The sequence below is a fragment of the Catharus ustulatus genome, chromosome 27 (assembly GCF_009819885.2).
Source record: "Catharus ustulatus isolate bCatUst1 chromosome 27, bCatUst1.pri.v2, whole genome shotgun sequence".
Taxonomy (NCBI): Eukaryota; Metazoa; Chordata; class Aves; order Passeriformes; family Turdidae; genus Catharus; species Catharus ustulatus.
In genome coordinates this window covers 1711265-1725176 of record NC_046247.1, presented here as the reverse complement: position 1 = coordinate 1725176, position 13912 = coordinate 1711265, and the positions used below count along the sequence as shown (strand labels likewise).

Here is a 13912-nt window from a genome sequence, read left to right as displayed (position 1 = left end):
CTCGGGGGTGTTCCTGGGCACTCCGTGCTCTCACCCACTTTTGGGATGATCCTGGGCATTCCATTCCCGTGCCCTCGCCCACTTCGGGGTGATACAGCCAATTCCTTCTCCTCGCCCACCCCAGGGTTGATCCATTAAATTTCTTTTCCTTGCCCATCCCAGGGATGATCCATGAAATTCCTTCTCTTTGCCCACCCCAGGGATGATCCATGAAATTCCTTTTCCTTGCACACCCCAGGGATGATCCATTAAATTAATTTTCTTTGCCCACCCAGGGATGATCCACGAAATTCCTTCTCTTTGCCCACCCCAGGGATGATCCATGAAATCCTTTTTCCTTGCCCATCCCGGGGATGATCCAGGCAATTCCTTCTCTTTGCCGACCGCAGGGATGATCCATGAAATTCCTTTTCCTCACCCACCCCAGAGATGATCCGGGCAATTCCTTTTCCTCACCCACCCCAGGGATGATCCATTAAATTCCTTCTCTTTGCCCACCCCAGGGATGATCCATGAAATTCCTTTTCCTTGCCCACCCAGGGATGATCCGGGCAATTCCTTTTCCTCACCCACCCCAGGGATGATCCATTAAATTCCTTCTCTTTGCCCACCCCAGGGATGATCCATGAAATTCCTTTTCCTTGCCCACCCCAGGGATGATCCATTAAATTCCTTTTCCTCACCCACCCCAGGGATGATCCATTAAATTCCTTTTCCTCACCCACCAGAGGATGATCCATTAAATTCCCTCTCTTTGCCCACCCCAGGGGTGATCCATTAAATTCCTTTTCCTCGCCCACCCCGAGGATGCTCCACAGCTCCCATCGCTTTAACTCCACCCCCTCCCGCCCCATTTCCAACCTTTGCACCGAAATCCGACGAATTTCAAGGTTTTCTCTCCGCGCGCCTTCCCCGTGACGTCACGCCCCCGCCGCGTGACGTCACGCCCCCGCCATGTGACGTCACGGCGGCGCGCGGCCCCGCGGGGTGAGCGCTACCGGAAGGGGCGGGGCCAAACCCGGCCGCACTTCCGGGAGCGGCGCGGGGCGGAGGGGGAACATGAGCTGGTGAGTGCGGGGAGAGCCCCGGGCACCGCAGCGGGGCACGGCCGGGGGAACCGGGGCGGGGAACCGGGGCGGGGAACCGGGACAGGGCCGGGAAACGGGACAGGGAACCGGGACAGGGCGGGGAACCGGGACAGGGCCGGGAAACGGGACAGGGAACCGGGACAGGGAACCGGGACAGGGCGGGGAACCGGGACAGGGAACCGGGACAGGGCGGGGAACCGGGACCGGCGGCACCGGGAGCGGAGGGAGGCGGGGGAACCGGAGCCGCCCGGTCCCGGCTCCGCAGCTCGGGCGCTGCGCTGGAGGAGGAGCCGGGGATGGGCCCGGTGAGCGGAGCCGGTGCTGAGCGGCCTTGGCCCGGTGAGCGGAGCCGGTGCTGCCGGGGCTTGGCCCGGTGCAGGTCCTGGGTGCGGCCCCGGTGAGGTCACAGGGCTGGCCGGGCTTGGCCCGGTGCTGGCCTGGAAGGGCCCCGGTGCTGCTCAGGCTTGTCCCGGTGCTGGCCCCGGTGGGATCCCCAGTGCTGTCCCAGTGCTGGCCAGGTTTGTCCCAGTCCTGGCCAGGTTTCCCTTGGTCCTGGCCAGGTTTGTCCCACTCTTGGCCAGGTTTATCCGGGTGTTGGCCAGGTTTCTTCCAGTCTGTCACAGTCCTGGCCAGGTTTGTCCCGGTGCTGGCTGTATTTGTCCCAGTCTGTCACAGTCCTGACCAGGTTTGTCCCACTCGTGACCAGGTTTCCCTTGTTCCTGTCCAGGTCTGTCCCAATCCTGGCCAGGTTTGCCCCAGTGCTGGCCAGGTTTGTCCCAGTCCCACTCCTGGCCAGGTTTCCCTTGGTCCTGGCCAGATTTGTCCCAGTACTGGCCAAGTTTGTTCCACTCTTGGCCAGGTTTGTCCCAGTCCTGGCCAGGTTTGTCCCAGTCTGTCCCACTCCTGGCCTGGTTTCCCTTGGTCCTGGCCCGGTTTGTCCCAGTCCTGGCCAGGTTTGTCCCAGTCCCGGCCAGGTTTGTCACAATCTGTCCCAGTCCTGACCAGGTTTGCCCAGTGCTGGCCAGGTTTGTCCCTGTCCTGACCAAGTTTGTCCCAGTCTGTCCCACTCCTGGCCAGGTTTCCCTTTGTCCTGACCAGGTTTGTCCCAGTCCTGGCCAGGTTTGTCCCTGCAGTCCCGGGTGTGCTCCCCTCACCTGTGTCCCCACAGCCCCCCTGACCCTCCTCCTCCTCCTCCTCCTCCCTGCCCAGGTGCTGCTGCAGGTACCTGCAGGGTCCCCAAATGTCCCCCAGGCTCTGAAATGTCAAACACCTTCAGCTCCATGGAAATAAAGCTTTTTCCTATAAAAAAGAGGAAAGAAGAATTCTCACGTGTTTGAATCAAACTGATGAGGGCCCAGTTTGGTTCCTTTGGTGCTTATTTAATTGGATTTTATTAATTAATAATATTAGAAATTAATCTGTGTGTGCTTTCTCATGGTCCCAGAGATCCAGCACTGTTGTGAGAGGCACAGGAGGGGATGGATCAAGCACTAAAAGGGATTTTCCTTACCTGAAAAGTTGAGTTCTGTGGTGACAATGGAAAAGTTTTTGGGTTGGAAGTTGTGGTTTGGAAATGCACTGCAAGAATGTAATGAGGCACACAGATTAAAATTGGGTATTTGGGCTAAAAATGCACATTTATCCACTGAAATAATTTAATTTTGCTGTACTCAGAGCAGCCACAGTTATGGACAGTGTTGGTTAACGAGGTTCTGGGGTTGATTTTTCCCTGGGAATCTGAGGGAGGAGATTTTGGAAGGGACCCTCTGGTCCAGGAGGAGCTTCAGAGCCAAAATGAGAGGAATAAATGATCCCTTTGTGTGTTGGGTGTGGAATGATTTGGGTGCAGAGTATCCACAGTTCCACTTCCCTGTGTCCATCCTGGTGTTGGCTACAAACACAAATCACAGGGTGGTTTTGTGCAGGTACTTTTATTGCTCTGGGAGTTGGGTACAAACCCAAATCTGACTCCACATGGATTCCACAGGGACACGTTTTTATTCCCTTTTTGTTACATAACTGGATATTAATTATTAAACCCATATTGTTCTTATTGATCTCACCCAAACACGAATTCTTGTGATTTCTTGTTACAATTACATCACTTCTCATCGTCCTTATTACGATTAAACAACAATATATTTAATTACCAAACAATTATCCCATTTAACAATCCTATTATTTATCACATGATGATTCCACATGATCTAATAAAGGTCAGCAGGCTCAGTTCCCTTCCTAGGCCCAACCTTTCTTTGCACCTCCTGAATCTGTTTTCTACAATCCTCGTGATTTTAGGAACATTTTTAACCCTGTGCTGTCACCACAGTGTCACCACAGTGTCACCACAGCACGTGGCTCTTCCTGGGATGCTTTCTCTGGGTGTTTTTGCCTCTTTTTGGGGAGGAATCCGAGGTCGAGTGAGGGGAGCAGAGAATTCTGAGTCTCCTCTTTCTTCCCCGGCCGCGCTGACGCACGAGGGGCTCGGAGCCCGCGGGGTTCCCGGCACACAATCACCCTTAGTCCCGGCCTGGCCCTGCCCAGCCGGGATCAATCGGGGCATTGATGGTGCTGGGGGTGCAGTGACGTTCAGGGCAGCAGTGACACACGCTGGGGTCGTGCCCTGCTGCTGCAATGTCCCTACAGCAGCACAGCTTTGTTCCAGGCCTGGCTGCGTGGGGAGCTCGGCTTCTGTGTGCGTTTTGTGGCGCTGGGCACAGCCAGTCCTGGGTTGGTCCCTCTTTTTCCAGGGTTTGGAATTTAAGCAGGGCTTAACTCAGGTTCCGTGTGCGTTTTGTGGTGTTGGGCACCCGTAGTCCTGGGCTGATCCCTCTTTTCCAGGGTTTGGAAGTTAAGCAGGGCTTAACTCGGCTTTCATATCTTTCCCAGGAGCGCAGGATCACTGCAGGAGCACAGGGATCACTGCAGGAGCACAGGGATCACTCCAGGAGCTCAGGGATCACTCCAGGAGCACAGGGATCACTCCAGCAGCACAGGGATCACTCCAGGAGCACAGGGATCATTCCCAGGAGCACAGGGATCACTCCAGGATCAGGGATCACTCCAGGAGCACAGGGATCACTCCAGGATCAGGGATCACTGCAGGAGCACAGGGATCACTCCCAGGAGCACAGGGATCACTCCCAGGAGCACAGGGATCACTCCAGGAGCACAGGGATCACTCCAGGATCAGGGATCACTCCAGGAGCACAGGGATCACTCCCAGGAGCACAGGGATCACTCCAGGATCAGGGATCACTCCCAGGAGCACAGGGATCACTGCAGGAGCACAGGGATCACTCCAGGATCAGGGATCACTCCAGGATCAGGGATCACTCCAGGAGCACAGGGATCACTGCAGGAGCACAGGGATCACTCCAGCAGCACAGGGATCACTCCCAGGAGCACAGGGATCACTCCCAGGATCAGGGATCACTCCAGGAGCACAGGGATCACTCCAGGAGCACAGGGATCACTGCAGGAGCACAGGGATCACTCCAGGAGCACAGGGATCACTGCAGGAGCACAGGGATCACTGCAGGAGCACAGGGATCACTGCAGGAGCACAGGGATCACTCCCAGGAGCACAGGGATCACTCCCAGGATCAGGGATCACTCCAGGAGCACAGGGATCACTCCAGGATCAGGGATCACTCCAGGAGCACAGGGATCACTCCCAGGAGCACAGGGATCACTCCAGGATCAGGGATCACTCCCAGGAGCACAGGGATCACTGCAGGAGCACAGGGATCACTGCAGGAGGACAGGGATCACTCCCAGGATCAGGGATCACTCCAGGAGCACAGGGATCACTCCCAGGATCACAGGGATCACTCCCAGGAGCTCAGGGATCACTCCAGGATCAGGAATCACTCCCAGGAACACAGGGATCACTCCCAGGAGCACAGGGATCACTCCCAGGAACACAGGGATCACTCCCAAGAGCACAGGGATCACTCCCAGGAGCTCAGGGATCACTCCAGGAGCACAGGGATCACTCCAGGAGCACAGGGATCACTCCCAGGATCAGGGATCACTCCAGGAGCACAGGGATCACTCCCAGGAGCTCAGGGATCACTCCAGGAGCACAGGGATCACTCCAGGAGCATAGGGATCACTCCCAGGAACACAGGGATCACTCCCAGGAGCACAGGGATCACTGCAGGAGCACAGGGATCACTCCAGGATCAGGAATCACTCCCAGGAGCACAGGGATCACTCCAGGATCAGGAATCACTCCCAGGAGCACAGGGATCACTCCAGGATCAGGAATCACTCCCAGGAGCACAGGGATCACTCCAGGAGCACAGGGATCACTCCCAGGAGCACAGGGATCACTCCAGGGGCACAGGGATCACTCCAGGAGCACAGGGATCACTCCCAGGAGCACAGGGATCACTCCCAGGAACACAGGGATCACTCCAGGGGCACAGGGATCACTCCAGGATCAGGAATCACTCCCAGGAGCACAGGGATCACTCCCAGGAGCTCAGGGATCACTCCCAGGAGCACAGGGATCACTCTAGGAACACAGGGATCACTCCAGGAGCACAGGGATCACTCCCAGGAGCTCAGGGATCACTCCCAGGAGCACAGGGATCACTCCCAGGAACACAGAGATCACTCTAGGAACACAGGGATCACTCCCAAGAGCACAGGGATCACTCCCAGGAGCACAGGGATCACTGCAGGAGCACAGGGATCACTGCAGGAACACAGGGATCACTCCCAGGAACACAGGGATCGTTCCCAGGAACACAGGGATCACTCCCAGGAGCACAGGGATCACTCCCAGGAGCACAGGGATCACTCCAGGAGCACAGGGATCACTGCAGGAGCACAGGGATCACTCCAGGAGCACAGGGATCACTCCAGGATCAGGAATCACTCCCAGGAACACAGGGATCACTCCCAGGAGCACAGGGATCACTGCAGGAGCACAGGGATCACTCCCAGGAGCTCAGGGATCACTCCCAGGAGCACAGGGATCTCTCCAGTAGCACAGGGATCACTCCCAGGAGCTTTATTTAGAGCAGGAGCAGGCTCGTTTTGGGACACAGCCCTGCAGGGACAGCTGAGATTTTTTGGGAATCTCAGCTGAGATCTTTTGGGAATCTCAACCGAGCTCCGTGATTTCCTTCAGGTTTTGGATCAGAATCTCTTGGAGCATCCTCATCCCCTCTTCCTCACCTGCAATCCAGTGATTCCCTTGACCATAACTCCTCAAAATAAAGGGAGTGCAGTGCTGGATTTTACTCTTTCATCCCCTCACTGCCCCATTTTTGACCTTATAAATTGATTTTTAATCTTTCCTGAAGCATCATCAAACTAATCTCGTAATGGATGGAGGTGAGGAGGAGCTGCCAGAGGATGGGAGGCTGGGTTTGCACAGCCCCAAAGTGAAGTTGTTGGTTATTCCCAGTGATTTTTGTATTTTGGATTTGCACAGGTTGCTGGTTATTCCAGGTGTTTTTTGTGTGATGGATTTGCACAGGTTGTTGGTTATTCCAGATGTTTTTTGTGTGATGGATTTGCAGAGGTTGTTGGTTATTCCTGGTGGTTTGTGTCATTAATTTGTACAGGTTATTGGTTATTCCTGCTGTTTTCTGTCATGAATTTGCACAGGTTGTTGGTTATTCCTGGTGTTTCCTATATTTGCACAAGGTTGTTGGTTATTCCCTGTGTTTTCCATGTTATGGATTTGCAGAGGTTGTTGGTTATTCCTGATGTTTTCTGTATTCTGGATTTGCACAGGTTGTTGGTTATTCCTGATGTTTTCTGTATTCTGGATTTGCACAGGTTGTTGGTTATTCCTGATGTTTTCTGTATTCTGGATTTGCACAGGTTGTTGGTTATTCCTGATGTTTTCTGTATTCTGGATTTGCACAGGTTGTTGGTTATTCCCGGTATTTTCTGTTCTGGATTTGCACAGGTTGTTGGTTATTCCTGCTATTTCCTTTATTCTGGATTTGCCCAGGTTATTCCCGGTATTTTCCACGTTTTGCAGCCACGCTGAGCAGGTGCAATGCCAACACAGCCCCAGGCTCTGTTTTCCTCCCTCTGAATCAATATTGATGTTTTTTTTTTGGGATCCCCACGTGGCAATGGCAACGCTCCCCCTTCCCTGAAGGTTTCAGTGATACTGAGATCAGGATAAATGAACTGGGATGAAGCAAGAGGATACCAGGGCGGTGAGAGCAGCTCCCAAACACCTGTGAGAGGAACTTTGCACATCCCAAACTTTTTTATTGCGGTGAAACTTCCCCAGGGTGGAGCAGCTGGGAAGAGCCACCTCCCCTGCCACCATCAGAGTGAATTCATTGTTCATTTTTCCACCTGTTTTTGTCCAGCCAGCTCCAACCCAGCGCTCTGGTTGAGCCACAATGGTGTTTCACAACCGTGCTCAAAATGGATATTTTTGTAGCATAGTCAGGGCCTAAAACAGCCCTGCAAAATTCTGCTCGCCCACGCGCCTGGCGTGAGTAATTTTCTTTTGATGGGTGAGTAAAATATCATTATTTTTTTTTTTTTTTTCATGCTCCTCTTGGAATGGGTGGGAGAGAGGATCCTGACATTATTTTTGATTTGTTTAACGTTGCCACCGCTGAGGGACCCGCTCCCAGGAGCCAAACTTCAGCAAAGGTGCCTTGCTTTCCCTGGCCTGACCTAAAATGCAGAAAATCCGTGTTTACACCTCTTTTTTTGTCCTTTTTTTACACCTCTCGCTCCTTTCTCCCCCTCAAAGCCTCCAGGTTGGGTTGGGATCATCCCCAGGGATCCATCCCCACCCCTCCCATCCCCTCCTTTCCCCCAGGACAGCACCCAAACGAGGATTTGGCGCCGAGTCTCCCTCGACAGAAGCTGTTTGTGATCCGTTGGAATCTTTTTTTTCATTTTTTTTAAATTTTTTTTTTGCCTCCGCGCAGTGTTTGGAGCGGTTGCCATGAGTTCCTGGAGGGGGGGAGAGGGGTGGGACGGTTTCCATGGACACGGCGGGAGCGCAGCGAGGAGGCATCGGGAGATTGATGGCTAACCTGAGCCTGCCCTCCTGAGCCTGGCTTACCTGGGCCTGGCTCACCTGGGCAAGGCTGGCATCCCCTCCTGAGCCTGGCTTACCTGAGCCTGGCTCACCTGGGCACTGCTGGCATCCCCTCCTGAGCCTGGCTTATCTGGGCCTGGCTCACCTGGGCATGGCTGGCATCCCCTCCTGAGCCTGGCTTACCTGAGCCTGGCTTACCTGGGCAAGGCTAGCATCTCCTCCTGAGCCTGCCGTTGTGAGCCTGGCTCACCTGGGCAAGGCTGGCATCCCCTCCTGAGCCTGGCTCACCTGGGCAAGGCTGGCATTCCCTCCTGCCCAAAATTTCATCTCTGCCTAACCTGAGCCTGCCCTCCTGAGCCTGGCTTACCTGAGCCTGGCTCACCTGGGCATGGCTGGCATCCCCTCCTGCCCAGGGATTTCATTTCTGTGTTTTTAGGGAGTCCAGGGGGCAGGAGATTGATGCCTAACCTGAGCCTGGCTCACCTGAGCAAGGTCTCCATCCCCTCCTGCCTGGGGATTTAATTTATATATTTTTTTAGGGAGTCCAAGGGATTTCTGAGATTTTGGTGTGCAGTGCTCCCTCTCCTTGTGCAGGGTGAGGTTTGGCATTGCTGCTCAGCTTTGAACTTCCTGCCTTTCCCCTGGGATGGCAAAGTCCTGCCCTGACACCTCCATCTCACAGGGAAGCAGAGAGGGAGGAGAAACTCCGAGTTCACTGTGTAGCAGAGTGGGAAGTGAATTTTCCCTTCCTTCCTGAAGTGCTCCCAACCTTCCTGTTGGGGTTTACAGAACTTTGATCCCCTTGCAGCTGATCCCACAACCAGGGAGCTTTGGATGCTCGAGCTGAATCCATTTCCTGGAGCTCCCAGCTGTGTAGGAAAGTGGGAAGTGAATTTTCCCTTCCTTCCTGGAGTGCTCCTGACCTTCCTGTTGGGGTTTACAGAACTTTGATCCCTTTGTAGCTGATCCCACAACCAGGCAGCTTTGGATTAATAACACCTCAGTATGAATCCATTCCCTACCCAGAAGCTCCCAGCTGTGTAGGAAAGTGGGAAGTGAATTTCTCTTCCTTCCTCAAGTGCTCCCAACCTTCCTGTTGGGGTTTTACAGAACTTTGATCTCTCTAGGATAGCTGATCCCACCACCAGGCAGCTTTGGATTAAAACACCTCAATCTGAATCCATTCCCAGGAGCTCCCAGCTGTGTAGAAAAGTGGGAAATGAATTTTCCCTTCCTTCCTGGAGTGCTCCCAACCTTCCTGTTGGGGTTTTACAGAACTTTGATCCCTGTGTAGCTGATCCCACCCCTAGGCAGCTTTGGATGCTCGAGCTGAATCCATTCCCAACCCAGCAAAAGCTCAGGGAAGGACCCGGATTCTGTGGTGATTTCAGGATGATTTCTGTCTGGATCAGGTGGGAAGGGATGGGTTTGTAGAATCCCTCCTCATCCCACATGCCAGAATCCTCGGGAGAGCCAGGCTGGGAGGGTCGGGGTCACCCTGGCAGCGCGGGAGGCTGGGTGTCATCCTCCTGCCTGCAGGCACTGAGAGGTTTCTTTCCGGTGAAGGAATTGAGATTTTTGGTGGAAATTCAAAGAGTGAGAAGCTCTGGCAGGGATCCAGGCTGTGCTGGCGCTTGGGGTTTCAGTGAGAGAGAGAGAGAAATGAAAAAAGGAAAAAAAAAAAAAATCCTGAAACTTTCCACAGGAAGCGGGCACTTCCCACAAAACATGGATTTAGCAGGTGGTACCAGTAAAAACCAGTTTTGGCCACCAGTTTGTACCAAAGTGGGACCTGTGTGTCCCCTGCAAACGCCACTCATGCCCACCTGGGCAGGGATATTGAATTTAGAGGCTCAGGGTCACTTTTCCCAAATTAATTCCCATCCAAACCTCCCCATCCTCTGCTGTCCCTGTCCCATCTCTGTCCATCCTTCCTTCCCTCCCTTCCCAATCCCTGCCTGGCAGCCCAGCATCCCCAGGGGCAGCATTTTATCAGCAAATATTTGCTCTTTTATCTACCAAGGGTCTTCTGGGGCCTGATTAGGGGTGGCAAAGCTGATGCTGAGCTGGGAGGAAGGATCTCATCCCAAATTTCAGAGGGAATTCACGCTCTGAGCTCCATCCAAGGGCAGGGATGATTCCAAGGTGTGATGTCCACCCTAGGAAATGATCATTCCTCTCTAATTGAGTGATTTCTGCTGGCAATTCCTGTTCCAGGGGAGTGGGAGGGTTTTTTTCAGCAGCATCTCCCTGCAGACCTCATGGAGCTGTGCCCCCCCCCTGCCTGGGAGGTTTTTCCAACTCTCCAGTGCATCCAGAGGAGAATGAACTGCTCTGGTGTGTGTGTGGCCCTGCCTTTGCACATGGAGAAGCCAAGTAAATAGATGAGATTGCTGGGGAAACTTCAGAGAAAAATCAGCCACAGCTTCTCCCACCTTCCCCTCCCTGGGGTTCCTGAGCATCCCCGAGTAGAGCTCGCAGGATTCTCTCCACCCACACTTTTTTTTTTTTTTTTTAATAATTTTTTTTCCTTTACTTTAAGCTCTTCCCACCCTCTCCCTGCAGCATTTCACCCTTTCCCTGCTGGCTGAACCCCTGTGCTGTCCCAAATTCGGGGTGCCCTGGGCTTGGGATGCTCCCCCAGCCCTGCAGCTCCGGCTGTGACTCAGCTCTGGCTCTTCAGGAATTCAGGGATTTCAAGGGATTTCACACCCCAAACACAACCCCAGCTTTCTCTCTTCGCTCAGCAGAAACGAGACAGCACAAAAAAAAAAATAAAAAAGCATCAATTCTGGCTTTTTTTTTGGTGTTTATAGAGCCAGGCTCAGCTTTGAAGGTAGCAGGGAGATCCGAGCCACGCTGGGAATTCATGAATTCACGGCAGTGATGGATACAGATCCACCTCAAAAAATATTTTTTTTTCTTAATTTTGAAGCAAATGGTTGGGATTTTGCTGTGGCAGCTGCACTTTGTCCTCACCACAATTTTTACAGGCAGGGACACAACTCCCAGAGGGACAAAAATTCAAAAATTCGGTGCCAGCAGCGGTTTTGAGGCGTGGGGTGAATCCATTTGGTTTAAAAACTCCAATAAAATCCATATCTTTCATGTTTTATTTTTTTTCCTTCCTTCTTTCTTTCCTCCTCATACATCTTCCCCCCCATCACCCTCCCAGAGATTTAAAATTATGTAAAATTGTAAAACAGAACAAAAAAAAATAATAAAATTGAGGAACAGACCTGACTTGCACAGGGTTATTTTTTAGAGGTTTTTACTGAGACAGACATAATTACCAAGTGGCATCACTGATAGAGATATTTCCCTTTGTTCCTGGGTGAAAAAAAATGAATTTTTGGGGTTTCTGTGGTGGGGTGAGGATGGGGAATGGGATGGGACAGGATCCCCACATCCCTCTTGTGACCTCAACTTGGATTTCACCATTTTTTGGGATTCTCTCTGTAACCCCCAGAGGGGCAGGTTGTGCACAGGTAATTCTTTAATTACCTTTTTTAATTGTCTTTTCCCACTAGGAACCAGCCTGGCTCCAACTCCCTGCTTGTTCCCACCCTGCCAGAGAGTTTTAGCAGGGATAACACTCCCCTGAATAAAATCTTCTTTTATTTTTTTTTTATCCTTTCACCACCAAGTTGATGCCATCACTTCCAAAAACATCAAGTGACAGCACCTGGCTGTGGATAGCAGGCAGGAGGTGCCTCATTTTGGTTTATATTTGACCCACAAAGGGGAAAAAGAAAAAAAAAAATCCATATATTTTTGTTTTCTTCCTGTAAGGCACCACACCCCCCCGTTGTTGACAGGGAAATTATACAGCAGAGTGGTGTTTGTTTGGAAAAGGAGGGTGATTCACACTGCCACAGCAGCTGGAAAGGGTTAAACCCAAAATTACACCAGACAACCATAAACAGGAAGTTCTCCTGAAAAAAAAAAAAATTAAAAAAAAATTAAATTTAAATTTAAACCTGGTGACTCAGGGAGGGTCACAGGGGGTGCAGGCCTGGATTATTCCCGGTGGGTAATTACAGGTTTGGAGTTTGGATATTCCATTTTTTTTCCATTTTTTTTCCACTTCGAACTCTTTCTCCTGTTGCACACAGTTGGGTTTTGCTGATAAAAATATTCCTGGGGGTCCAGCAGCTGGATGGGGCAGTGGGAAAAACCAGACTGGGAGGCAGCAGGACCAGCACAGTCCCAAAATCCAGGCTTTTATCTCAAGTTTTGGGCCAAACTCTCAAGAGGAGACTCAAACACTTTCCCTGGTGCAGATTTGGAATGGGATGAAGCTGAGCTGTGGGTGAAACATCTCTGGAAAAATAAAAAAATAAAACGCTTTAATGTCATTACGACCTCAATTTTTTTCTATTTATTTAAAGCATCACAACCCAGAAAACGTTGGGAGATTTTTGGCTGAGATGCTTTAACCAAGCAGCACCTCTTTAACTTAATTAAATCCATTGACAACAGCAGTTGAATTCCTGGATTTTCATTCTGCTGATAGGTGAAAGAAATCCAATTATTTTCAGGCAGCCTGCGTGGCTGCTCCCAGCTGACCCAGCCACCCTTACATATGTTGTGTAATTTATTTAGAGTACTCTTCACATTCAGGTAACCCAGATTTTCCTGGGAATTAGGGATTTTAAGAATGAAGGCTGTGCTGGCAGGTGAGCCTCTCCTCCAGCTGTTGGAGCAGAGGAATCCTTTGAAGCAGCTCGCAGCTCCAGACACCGGCTTGTTGCTTTTTTTAATATCCTCTTTCTAAATATTTACAGCCTTTGTTTGGTTTTTTTTTTTTTTTTTTTTTTCAGTATTATTTTATCCTCCCCAGCAGATTTGGTTTTGAACTGAGCAGGTTCTTCAGCTGCTTGTGGAGAATCCTTGCCTCGATTTGGGGTGGAGGGGAGGATGTGTGGGGCTTGGAGAATCAGAGGGAACCACGAGGATCATCCAGACAATGGGATTGTGGAATGTCCTGGGCTGGAAGGGACATGTGGAAGGGACATGTGGCAGAGACATGTGGGTCACTGTTCCAGCTCCTGGGATTCTGGAATGTCCTGGGACTTGTGGGTCACTGATCCAGCTCCTGGAATTGTGGAATGTTCTGGGACATGTAGGTCTCTAATCCAGCTCCTGGGATTGGGGAATGTCCTGGGTTGGAAGGGACATGGGGGTCACTGTTCCAGCTCCTGGGATTGTGGAATGTCCTGGGACATGTGGGTCTCTGATCCAGCTCCAGCCCCTGGGATTGTGGAATAATGTCCTGGGCTGGAAGGGACTTGTGGGTCACTGCTCCAGCTCCAGCTCCTGGGATTGTGGAATGTTCTGGGACATGTGGGTCTCTGATCCAGTTCCTGGGATTGTGGAATGTTCTGGGACTTGTGGGTCACTGTTCCAGCCCCTGGGATTGTGGAATGTCCTGGGCTGGAAGGGACATGGGGAAGGGACATGGGGGTCACTGCTGCAGCTCCTGACATTCTGCAATGTCCTGGGACATGTGGGTCAGTGCTCCAGCTCCTGCCCTTCACAGCCACCCCAAAATCCCACCCTGGCCATCCCTGGGAGTGTTACCCAAATGCTCCTGCAGCTCTGGCAGCCTCAGGGCTGTGCCCATTCCCTGGGGAGCTGTCCCAGTGTTTATTCCAGCCTTTGGGGGAACAATCTTTGCCCACAATCCCAACTGCCCCAGTTCCCTGGGTCCTGGCAGTGCCATGGAGCAGAGATGGGAGCTGTGCAATGCTGACAAGTCTCCCCACAATCTCTGCCACCCTGT

General features: G+C 52.1%; 1 protein-coding gene across 2 annotated transcripts in view; it reads left to right on the top strand.

Moving 5' to 3' along the window:
- The first annotated feature begins 1004 nt into the window (after positions 1-1004).
- Positions 1005-13912, top strand: part of BIN3 (bridging integrator 3) — a 49612-nt gene continuing 36704 nt past the window's right edge. The window contains exon 1 of one of the 2 annotated variants that reach the window (XM_033081223.1): positions 1005-1067. In XM_033081223.1, coding sequence (XP_032937114.1) covers positions 1060-1067 — 8 coding nt within the window. In that variant the 5' untranslated portion in view covers positions 1005-1059. The remainder of the gene's footprint in view (positions 1068-13912) is intronic. The other variant, XM_033081224.1, reaches the window with a different exon arrangement.